Raw genomic sequence first — 12,297 nt, 5'->3', positions numbered from 1 at the left:
GGTGCAATCCCAAAACAACTGGTGCACCATTTAAATGCTATTGGCATTTACAAAACCACCACCAGTCAATTGCAAAAGGCAGCTTTACTTGGAACAGCTGGCATACTGTGACCATACCTCTAACACTATCACGCTACATGTGCATATCCCGGGTCCTTAGGATAAAAGACTACCTTGATAGGTGGATAAAAATGCTAAATCCAGTCTAAGCATCTGGCTGAGTGTGTGACCAACCATAATAATAAAATTTATATGCTGCCCATCTCCCGGTGATTCTGGGATAGCTAGGTGGCCAGATAAATTTGATTGAGGAATTAAAATAGCTGTGCAATTAAGGTTAGTGAAGAGACTGTGACCCTCAGCTGGACGAATTGGGCCATAGTAGTTATCCATATCTACAGAAGATCTTGAATGTTGCAATATTTTCTAAGTGCATATTAAAACTGTCCAGAATTTGTAGTAAATACAAAATGGAAATAAAGATACATATCATGGAATTACAAGATGCCTGTATTAAAGTATCTGAACTGGCTGCCAGTGGCATACTGAACACAATGTAAGATGTAAGTATCAACTTTTAACTACTACATGGCTTACGGCCTAAGAGATTAGTCTGTCCGGCTGTTACGATTTTCAAGAAAGGTCTTTTTGAAGATAACCCCTACTGTCAGAGACCCATATTTCTAGAATACTGGAGAATACCAATAAAAATCCCCAGGGGTTATATGCATGTACCTCTTCTTAAACAATATGAGGATTTATAAAGATAAAAAAATAGTTGCCTTGACTACTTGCTTGCATAGAAAGATAGAGTGAAAATCAAATTTAAACATTCAAATGTAAAACAATATAAGACAAAATGTTGCAAAATATTTTTATTGAACACAGCAACAATCCTTTTTTTTAAAAAAACAATGTGTTTGGTATGAAGGGATAAATCAGCTTGCATACAATATTATTAATGGTACAAATCTGATTTGAAAGTATTTTCAGTTGGTAACATAAGAAAAATAGAGGAAAAGATGTCATTTCATAATGCAAATAAGAACAAGGTGAAAACAATATTAATTATAAAATATAAAAGTAAGTACTAGTTTTCATTGAATTCTAAAAATCCCAAAATTGTGCATGAAGAAAATCAACAGTATAGTACATACTAATGAGATTAAAGATCTATATGTGCATAGAATGCTCTTCTGTTTTAACCATTTCCTTAAAAGCTAGACCAATTCAGCTAAGAACATAAATTCAGTCTTTATTACACATGCATATATGCAGTAAAAAAAATGCTTCTCCATGAAAATATTAAATGATGCATTTCAGTAGATCTTATTTGATACCCATCATTACTGTTATGGTTACTCTTTGGCATTTTAGCATTGTCCAAGTTGGTTTCATAGTTCATCCTTGTAATTCTAATGTTGTATTTTCCAAACCAAATATATTTGTAAGCCACAACAATGGGAGATGTAACGTAGCCCCTATCGTAGTGTGAGCCTATAAATATCTATTCAAAAGAAAATACCTCTGAGTTCACCGGGATTTCCTTCCAGTCACTGCATCCTGAATAACTTATTCCATTTTTTAAAAAAACAATGTCAATAACTAAAAGTTACCCTTAAAGTTTTGATCTGCAAAAGCTTTCTTCCCCTTCTCCCCTGATGCAAACTTCCTTGCCTGCAGAACTAACTCTTAGCATACTAAAAGCACAGGACTTTAATTTCATGTGACAATCTACTCAAGTGTTTTCTTTTGCCATCTGGCAAGCTCAATTATTCCCTCTGAGTCGCTAATATATGTCTGCCACATACAGTATTTTTCTCCATACAACTAAAGGGCTTTGGGGGAAGCAAATGAGAATTTAAAAAATAAATAAATGAATAATTTTGAAAAACAGGATGGAGGGACATAGGAGTCTTTCGTACTCTTTTTATTTTTTTTTATAACAGCTTCAAAAATGTGAGAGTTAGTTTTTTTTTTAATTTCTAATGCATCATCGCAAAGCTACAAACTAAGAGCTGAACTGGCCTAGTGAATGTTTTATTTTACCTTTTCAAAAAGTTGTGGAAGAAGAAAAGGAAAAGAGGAGGACAGGTTGGCTTCTCCTTAGTCCAGAATCTGGAAAATACTTTTACTGGATAATAATAGAATTTGATTTATGAAACTGAAATGAGCATCATAAATGGACATGTTCCCTGGGTACCAGCTTCAATAGTAAACAAGAACAAACATAAATGAATAACAGAATAATAGAGTTGGAGGGACTTTGGAGGTCTTCTAGTCCAACCCCCTGTTCAGGCAGAAATCCCTATACCATTCCACACAATCTCTTCTTAAAAATCTCCGGTGTTGGAGCACCCACAATGTCTGGAGGCAGGTTGTTCCACTGATTAATTGTTCTGTCAGGAAATTCCTCCTTAGTTCTAGGTTGCTTCTCTCTTTGATTAGTTTCCATCCATCACTTCTTGTCCTGCCTTCTGGTGGGTCTTATTGAGTCTTTTTACCAATCTTGTTCCATTCAAAACATTTTTTGGACTATCTTAAATTTGGAGGGAGTGAAATGCCTTAAGTGTAACCATATGATGTAATCAATTCATGAAATTATTCTTGTTTACAAATATGGGCAGCCATTTGCAGCACCATTAGTTATACTAAATGGATGAGGTTGCATTATGAACATCATTCCTCTCCAGGCTGGAAATGAGAATGCTTTCTTCGGCAACAGGAACTTCAGAGTGGGCTTCTCCAAGGCAAGCATTTCTTAAGCATATTATAGTTCTAGATATGCGACTGGGCCTTGGCGAACACCACAAACATTTCGCTATAGCACTAACAGCTATCAGCAATGCAGATAATATCACCAGGATGACTATCCTAGGATAGGATACTTGAAAAAAAGAGCGAGAAAGAAAAACTTGACAGTAACAGTTTTAGTTTCATGTTTAGGAATTAAAATATGGGAAAGTGATATCACATACCTTTCGCTGGTGGTACTGCAGTCTCATGATAACCTGAAAAATAATGCATAATTATCTACTTCATTGGTTAGAGCAGTGGTGGCGAACCTATGGCACGCGTGCCAGAGGCGGCACTCGGAGCCCTCTCTGTGGCACGCACGCCGTCACCCCAGCCCCGCCTCCCCTCGCGGCCCTCCTCACCAGCAGCCCCTCTGGAGGAAAGTTGCCTCCGGGCACAGCCCACATGGAGCAGCGCAGCCAAGGACATAACCGGGCAGCAGGGACAAGACTCTGCCCTCGCGCCCCATAGCATGCAGATGATGCTGCGGGGTGTGGGTGGAGGGAGTGGCTGCCATGGCGCTGCAGGGCTGCCTGGGTGATATGCTGCGGTGGGCCATGGAGGCGGTGCATGGCCCTGTGGGCAGGCGGGGCAGGGGGCGGGTGGGGGCGGAGCAGGCAGGGTGGGAGGCAGAGCGGGGGTGGGTGGGCGGTTTTTGGGCACTCGGTTCGCCATCACTGGGTTAGAGATTAGAGCAGGGGTGTCAAACTGCCGGCGCACGGGCTGGTTTCATCATACCGAAGCCGCACCAACCCCATTGCCGGCAATGCAAAAAGAGTTGAGATACGTCGCAACACATCACGTGATGTGGCGAGTTTGACACCCGTGAATTAGGGCAATATAGCTAGGAGTAAGCACTGCAGTTTGCACCTGATTTAATTATTTTTAAAAGGTATTTTATTTTTTAAAAACTGGCACATGAAATAAAAATATGTGCATTTCTAGATTGTATCTAGACCCTTTGTAGACATGCTTAGACATCACAAATGGTAATTTTGCTTAGAACTGCATCTCCCAACCCAGAGAAAAATGTCAAAAGTAAGATGGAATTATATAAAACATCCTGTTGAGTCATATGAGAGAAGTCAAGAAGCATCCACAGAATTTATCTTCTGATAATCATTTCTTTTCTGCACACCACAGAAAACTATCTGAAAATAAGCAAATTCCATCCCCAACCCCCACTGGCAGTTATTTTATATTTCCCCAAAGCTTCAAAATGTGCCTATCAGCCTCAAAAGATTCTTAGATTTAATAGTTATATTAAGAAGTTTTACTTGAACTAAATTTACCTCCTCAGAAAAATAGGAACGTTAAACAGGTTTCATTAGGTAATAACATCAACAGTTTACTTGAACAAATCATCAAGTTTAAGGATTTTTTTCTGCTGGTTTTATTCAGTATACTGTATAGAGTTCTATGGGTGTAAATGTTAATTATACAACTTTTCCTCTTGTGAGTGTATTATTTAGAATAAAAATAGTTGCCGCTAATTTTGGCCCAAGTGGTATCCAAAAGTACTGTGTTTGAAAGGGAATCTTCTAGGAGTAAAATGGCAGTTTTCTTGTTCAATTAGCTGATTGTGCACATTTTTTTTTAATTTAATAAAATGGCACTGGAAAATCCCTGTCCAATTCATGCTCTCAAATGTGGAATGTACCTACAACAACATCTACAAGACTATGGGAAGACTTTTTGGTCCAGCAGAGCATGCTAATTAGGAAAGATGTTTGGCAAAAAAAAAAAAGAAGGCTAAAGTTAGAATTAAGAAATTAGATGATGGGATCTATCAGATGGAATATCTAAAGATTATCAGATGGAATATCTAAAGATTAAACACATGTTTGAATATGGTTAAAAAAACAGAAAAGTTTTGGATATAAATGAATTTTAGTTTAAGAGGGATGAGCTCCTCAAGTAACATAGTATTTTTTTATGATATGAGAAATATAAAAATGTTGGGATATTTATATGAGGTAAATGTTTTAGATATTTAAGTGTAATTGATTTTGAGAAAATTTCAATTGATAATGTTTTGAATAGATTTAAAAGATTAGATAATTGGATTTATTAGATGGAATATTTAAAGATTAAACATTTGAATATGGTTAAAAAGAATAGAAATTTTTTAGATATAAATGTATTCTAGCTTAAGAGGGACATGTTTCTCAAGTAGTATACTATTTCTTTTTTTCTTCTCTTTTTTGTTTTTGTTTTAAGATATGAGAAATGTAAAATTGTTGGGATGGCTTGTATGATGAAAAAGATTTAAATACTTAAGTACAATTAACTCTGAGAAAATCTTAACTGATAAGAATATTTTGAAAATTGTGGGGAAAACAAATCTAAATAAGAACTTTTAAAACAGGATCTATGACAAGGTGATTAAGATGATCAATTAGAAAAGAAGCATCATATTGATGAGGATGTTACTTGTAGAAATACTAAAAAAATGTTTATATTCAATTGTTATCAAAATACTAAGAAATGTATTAATTTAAGGTTGATAAAAGAGAATATTTTTGGAAGAGAAAATCAAGGAAAGCTACTATGTGGATTATGGAATTATAGAAATTAATTGTTATTGTTTTTAAATATAAACCCAGACAAAACGCTTTACCAAATATTAAGGCGATTATGTTAAAAATTAATAAAATATATTTAAAAAAGAGAAAAATTTAATGTTACATGTTCTTTAAACATAGGTTCATACCTGTTTTGGCTTTACATACAAATCCTTTTTTCTCATGACAAGGTAGTAATTTCCAGATTCCATCTGCAGTTGTTAAAACAATGCAGCTGTTTCCTTTCCATTGACCCACTTCAGGTTCCTCAGTGTCCCAGTTTGAATACTGAACTGGAGAGCCATCAAGCCATATCACCGTAGCATCTAAGGGCAACATTAGTGATGTCACTAAAAAGTTGGGAGACTCCAGAATCCATGCATGAGACCTCACAATTCTATTTATCATTTTTTCCCTCACTAGATATTTTCTTATATCAAACTTACATCCCTGTATGGATTCGAGGGGAGATATCTGTGAACAAACTAGTACGTTTGCATCGTAATTTCTTCAAAAATTAAATAGTCCCGGGACTTTGGAAATTAGGCGAGCGTCCTTCTAGCTCTAGTTAGCTTTAAGGAAGATTGTGCATCATAACTGCAAGCTACTTCTCATCATACAGTATTATCTAGAAATAATCATTAAATGTTTATGAAAATGCAATTTTCATGGGAGATGTCCATCTATTTTCTCTTTTTACGACATGAAATTATAGATATTTTGCAAGAGTCTTTTGGAGGAAGTAGACTGCAAAGTAAACAATGAAGAACTAATGCATTCATTTTAGGTTCAAATTAATTTTTACTTCAGAAGTAATGCTATTCCTTTCTATTCCTTCAAAATACTTCTGTGTGTCATCCCTTTATGCAGAAGGCAATAGCCTGTAAATATCTAAATGGATTTCTAAGTATGCATCTTCGTGTCTTATATTAAATAACTTTAAAAAACCCCAGAGCTCCCTTGCAAAACAGATGAATTTGTAAAATATTTTCACTCTATGTTTAAACATGGGATATATAGACAAGGTGCTAAGAGAGCCAGTGTGGGATAATGAGCTGGGCCAAAAGTAGAGAGATCCAAGTGCTAGTTAGCTAAGAGAATGGTAGTTCACTTTCTCTCTCTCAGCCTAAGATACTTAGCAGAGTTGTAACGTAGGGGAAATAAGAGGAGGGAGCATTCTGCACATCACCTTGAGTTCCTGTATAAAAAGTGCAATATAAATTTAATAAAGTATGGAGACTAGTTTATTGCACACATGCTTCCAAACTTCATTAGAAGTGAAGGCATGTCAAAGTTCAAGAAGAGAGAAAAAAGAGTAGAGATGGCTAAATAAAACTGGCTTCTGTTCCACAGAATTAATATGAAAGTGGTCATAGCACTTAGATTTATATACCACTTTACAGCCCTCCCTATGTGGTTTACAGAGTCAGCATATTACTCCCAACCAGTGTTTTTTTTGTAAAAAAAAAAAAAAGGTGCCAAAACTCACACATGTCATACAACCCGCCTTGCCTACCCTACAAGGTTCCATCCAAAAAAGGTGCCGGAACTCCGTTCTGGGCGTTTTATGACAAAAAAAGCCCTGCTCCCAACAATTTGGGTCCTCATTTTACCATCCTTGGAAGGATCGAAGGCTGATGAGCAAACAAAATACTTAGCTCATTACAAAACTGAAAATGCAATAGGAATAAGGGGTCCTATAATCAGAATATAAAGTAAAATAGTTATCATTAGCACGTTGTGTTAATTGATGGCCCAGTTTATTTTAACTACCAAAGAAATTGCAAGTATATGCTCTGTGCTGAAATCTCAAATAGTTGGATGTGACTTAATTCTTTCCCAGCTTCTGTTCACTTACTATCCATAAGGAAGTGAGTATTCAACCAAATCATTTCAACCACAGAGCCAAAAGAATGCAGTTCTTCTAAAATAAAAATATTTTCATCTCTGCCTTTGATTGTTAGAAGATTAGAATCTGAAAATGAACAAATGGCAGATTTACTATTAAGCAAATACACTTAGAATATAAAAATAAGCTCATGCAAGATTTTACCTTTAGGTTTACTTAGAATTTGCTTTAAAGAACAGAATTTCCACATTATGTATTTAATCAATTTACTGCAAGATTTCTGGATTAAGATTATAAAATGGCCAAATGAAACAAACACAATGTAAAGTCTACAGCAAATTAAAACATCCACAGAATAAAACCAAAGCAAATCCAGAGGCACAGAAGAACAGCAGTATAAAAACCATATTTTTTTTAAAAAAACCCAAAAGACTAAAAAGTCTGGGGGGGGGGGGAATCACTTTTTCCTCCCGGCATGGAATGCAAAAAGCAAAATATAGGTAGGCAATTGTGCCTGAAAAAGATGATCCATAACTAGGGCACCACTTTTATTTTTTATTTATTTCTGAATTTATTATATTTATATAGCCACCCATCTCACTAAAAGTGATTCTGGGTGGCGTATAAGAATTAATAAAGCCAAATACATAAAAACACTCATTATAAAAATATAAAGATCCTTATTAAGATTACTGAAAGTCAGTTTGCTGTAGCAGTTCAGGTGCTGGCCTAGAAACCAGGAGACTGTCTTAGGCATAAAAGCCATTTGGGTAACTTTGGGCCAGTCCTTCTCTTTTACAGCACAGCTGACCTCACAAGGTTGTTGTTATGGGGTAACAAAGAGGAAGAAGGAGTATTAGGTATGTTCACTGCATTTAGTTCCTTACAAAGTAATAAAGGTGGAATAAAACTCTTTTAAGAAAAAATAAAAAGAAGATATTATAAAACATTCAAAATATATAAACCACAGAGAGAAAGCAAAATATCAACCACGGTGGAGCCATCTAAGAATACATCTGGATTACCTAGAAACCCCCCCCCCCCCACGGTTTGGTGTCCTAATCAGATTTTAAGGAACTTTTGAAACAATAGCAAGGATGGAGCTAACCTGGCTTTGGGTGTGTGTGCGTGTGCGTGTGTGTGTGTGTGTGTAATACTCCATAAGGCAGACAACTAAATGCAAATTCCCAGGAGATGGGATCCCTACCATTCTTTCTCTGCCAGACTGATCTTGCCTTGCTCAGGCTTTCCCAGGAAGACCTCAAAGTGCGGAACTGGAGCACAATCAGAGAGCCCAACCCCTGCCTTTTTCCTGCCTCCGTGATTGCAGCTATCCCTCAGGTTCAGGCCTAAATTCAAAACCCTTACTGATTTTAAACTAACTTCCCAGATCGGATCTAATAAGTACTTGCTTTCACAAGGTTTTCACCCATGCCTTCCTGCATGTTCCCCAGCTGTTGAGCAGCAGTGGGGAATCATGGGAAAAATTCTCTCATTGGAAAGAACTGCCTGGGGCCTACCTTGATAATTTTACTTGCATTCCTGTTCTCTAAAGGGGCGGTCCTAGGGTTTGATGAGGGCGTGGCCAGGTTTGAGTTCCGCCACCTTTTCTCCGAGAAAAAAAGCCCTGCTTATAGCCCAAGTCAAGTAACTTTATTATTAGGGTGAAGGGTTCTGGAACAAAGGGAAATTGTTTAGTAGTCTAACTGTTGCTTTCTTGCTTTTTGTAATCGGCTTTTGCACCAGGGAAATCTCATGCAAGCTTGGGAAACATGTACATGGATGTGTTATACTGAAGGAGGGAATAAGGGAGTGTACAGGAATGATTGATGTCTTCTTTATGATGTAATGGCTCTGTGGTCTGATTTTCATTGGCTAACAAAGTTTATAAAGCAATGCTACCAACTTTCTAAGGTGTGGCACTTCTGGACGTAACTCTACCAGCGTTCCAGATTGATGGCCATCCAGCTGCTTAATTTGATCAAATAAAGTGCTGCTTGATCAAGAAGTCTCCGCTTGGATTATCTGATTAGATTGATATGATCTCAAGTACAAGTAAGGGACTGGGACCTTACAAGGGCAACAGGAAAATAATGTTACATACGTGATAAAAATGCTTGTAATTATGTTTAGTCAACTTTGCTATTTGCTATAATTTAGTGGCTTTGGGGGAATATAGTTATCAATATGTATTTATTTCTTACTGATATTTCTATGCTACTCCATTCTAAATGGCTGAATGACATATAAAAGTAGCAGACTAAAAATAAGAGAAGAAACAAACTAGTGGTGCTGAATAGGCAGTCCAACAATGTTAGGCCCCAAATTTAAAAACTTCTTACCTTGCCTACTGCAAAACTCCAATGCTTCATAAAAGTTCAGATTCTCAAAAACAGTGGAAAAGCTATAGCAATTTCTGTCAAACCTTATCCAAGGTACAGTCTTTTCAACACACAATTCCTTATTTTCCATTGATTTATTCTCTGTGAAAAAAGGAACAGGTGGAAGTATTTTCCAGCATTATCACAAACTTTGTATTTTGTTCATTACTTTTGCATTTTTAATTAATTTATTCAACCACAGGATTTTAATATCAGACATGATTTTTTGGGCACTGGCAGAAAACTGGGCAACTTCACTATTATCTTATGTCCTAACGAATCCCATTCCTTCCAAATCTTCAAGCATTACATTATTTTTTTAATATTCCTGATTCAATTGCCATTTTCAAAAAAGCCAGAATGAGTTATATTTACCCAAAACATTTCAATGTTTAACATACTGTAAGAGCTGACCTACTTGGTGAAATATGGCAAATTGCACCACTCAAAAGCTTTTCACAGTCAGTATTTTTCCAGTGTCCATTAGTATCAATGTAAACACAGTGTCCTGGACCTTGCGTTTCCTCTTCTCCCCAAAATGTAAAAAAAGGCCTGGTGCCATCTGACCACTCAAAGGGAAGGCCATCCTGCCAAAAGAAGTATTTGATTAGTCTCTGCAGGTCATTAACTCAAGAGGCTTTTATGCAGCAACTGCAATTTGATAAGGTACTTCATGTTACAGAAATGAAGCAATTCTGCTTGAAGTGAGGAGCAGAGTAAGATTCTTTAGTGAAATGATCTGGTCTTGTCCAGTAGTTCCAGTTATCCGAAAGAGGCTTCCGTGCATTTTCCAAAGCCTCTTCCAGTTAATAGGGCTGCCAAATAAGAGGTTTAAGAGCAACCTGAGATGAAGCAAGGTGCCTGCTTTGCTTTTTTTGAAGCAGGGGAAGAGGGCCTGTTACTCTATAGAGCAGCTTCTAACAGAGGTTTCACGTGAACTTTTTTTTTAAGCCAAGCATCTGTACCAAGCTTGTCTTTTTACTACTTAATTGGGATTAATATACTTTATTCATTCTCTTTTCCAAGAAAGGGAACGTAAATTATTACAAAAGCTATTTTCCCCGTTTAATATTCACAGAAAACCACCGATCATTCTTAAAAGAAAGGAAGCTGCTTCATCCTAGGTCAAGATCATTGAACCTTCTCTCTCTCTTGCCAGTTCTGAGATTTAAAACACTATTATCAATGAAATGAGGCCTTTCCCAATTTAAAAAATGAAACGTTTTTCAATGCATAGTTTCAAACAAAGACATCGACAGATATGAAGCTGTGATCAAATTATTTTTAAGGTTTGGTTTTCATGGATGTTAAGGCATATTAATGAATCAAGAGATTGTGACCACTCAGAGCTGTGTTTTCATGCTCGTGTGCTGAGTTGCCAGCACAGCCATGGGAAACATTACAGAGGTGACTTCACTTTACAGGCTGGATTTGCCCCTCCCCCATTTCTCTCCCCCTCCCTCCAGGAAGGGAATCTCTGCCCTTCAACACAGGCTATAGGCTGATGTACAGGATCTCCCTGCTTCTCCCCAGAGCAGTTCTTTCATTGTTAAAACTGGGAAGCCTCCGCCTGGTGCCAATGACTCTGTGCGAGGACGAGCCTCCCATGGCTGCCTGCCCACTCCGTCCCACCATCACTTGGCTTGCCCGTGGCGGGGCAGATGGCCGCACGGCATTGGGATCGCCTGCCTCCCCCCCGTGCCTCTGCCTCCGCCTCCTGCCGGTGCCACGCACATCGGGATCACCTGCCTCCCCCCGGTGGGTTGCAGACTCGGACTTACCTGTGCTGCGTGAGCAGCGGTTGCTGCCGGACACCATCAGCCCCCGCGCGCTCGCCACCTCCTGTGCTGGCCATGCCTCCCTCCCCAGGGCTGATGATGATCTTAACTGGGGCTTATTTTTGGGGTAGGGCTTATATTAGGAGCACACAAAAAAATCAGACTAGGGCTTATTTCCTGGTTGGGTCTTATTTTCAAGGAAACACGGTACCTACATCTGAAGTGAACAATCCAATCCAGTGAGCGTAACCCACTCGATTTATTATTACGGTAAGGAAAGCTTGATGGTAGTAGTCAGTAATGCTGACCAATTCGGCCCCATTTTTTTTACACATTTGTGAAGCCATGTTCCAAGTCATACTGCCATTGATCAACGTATATGTACTATTTGCATATTCTAAAGTATCCGGGATTGGGTACATCACCGAAGGATCAATGATGTGTCTAGAAGTATCTGTGACAGAGAAGATCAAGAGTCTTTTGAAAAAAAAATTAATAAGCTTAACATTAAGACACTGAACACTTTCAAACAAGCTATAACCATCCCTGAAAGAAATATAAGTGATAAGTATTGCAAACTATTAGAGTTGTGAGACGACCAGGGATGATGGTGCCTGCCTCTTTAAGACCTCTCCCCAGACAAGCTGCTTAGCAAAGAACTGCTATGAAAGCCCTGCAGCAAAGCTGCCAGGTGTGTTGTGTTGGTTGTGGTCATTGGTGTGCTAGTTTTGGAGAAGCAGTGGGTTCAGAAGGGCTCAGGGAGTGAGAAGGGTTGTGAATTTTCTAATTCTGATAGGAAATTGGAAGCAACCTAAGGGAAAAGGAGAATTGGAGAAGCTCACTCTTGATAGTAAAACAGCTTCTTGGATGAGAAGTAGACTTTCCCAGTAGGAAGGTTGTGTAATCAAACTGGGACTACTACCCAAGGA

At 37.9% G+C, this 12,297-nt stretch overlaps 1 protein-coding gene across 1 annotated transcript in view; it reads right to left on the bottom strand.

The window, feature by feature from the left end:
• Positions 1–7,202: 7,202 nt before the first annotated feature.
• PLA2R1 (phospholipase A2 receptor 1) overlaps positions 7,203–12,297 on the bottom strand; it is a 60,423-nt gene continuing 55,328 nt past the window's right edge. Inside the window, exons 24-27 of the mRNA XM_029283923.1 lie at positions 11,584–11,822; positions 10,009–10,177; positions 9,552–9,692; positions 7,203–7,335 (exon numbers count right to left, since the gene is read on the bottom strand). Of these exons, the coding sequence (XP_029139756.1) occupies positions 7,211–7,335; positions 9,552–9,692; positions 10,009–10,177; positions 11,584–11,822 (674 nt within the window). The 3' untranslated portion in view covers positions 7,203–7,210. The remainder of the gene's footprint in view (positions 7,336–9,551; positions 9,693–10,008; positions 10,178–11,583; positions 11,823–12,297) is intronic.

The sequence above is a fragment of the Protobothrops mucrosquamatus genome, unplaced genomic scaffold, assembly GCF_001527695.2.
Source record: "Protobothrops mucrosquamatus isolate PMUCROS unplaced genomic scaffold, P.Mucros_1.0 scaffold279, whole genome shotgun sequence".
NCBI lineage: Eukaryota > Metazoa > Chordata > Lepidosauria > Squamata > Viperidae > Protobothrops > Protobothrops mucrosquamatus.
Note: the sequence above shows the minus strand (reverse complement) of the source record. Positions and strands in the feature narration are given on the sequence as shown.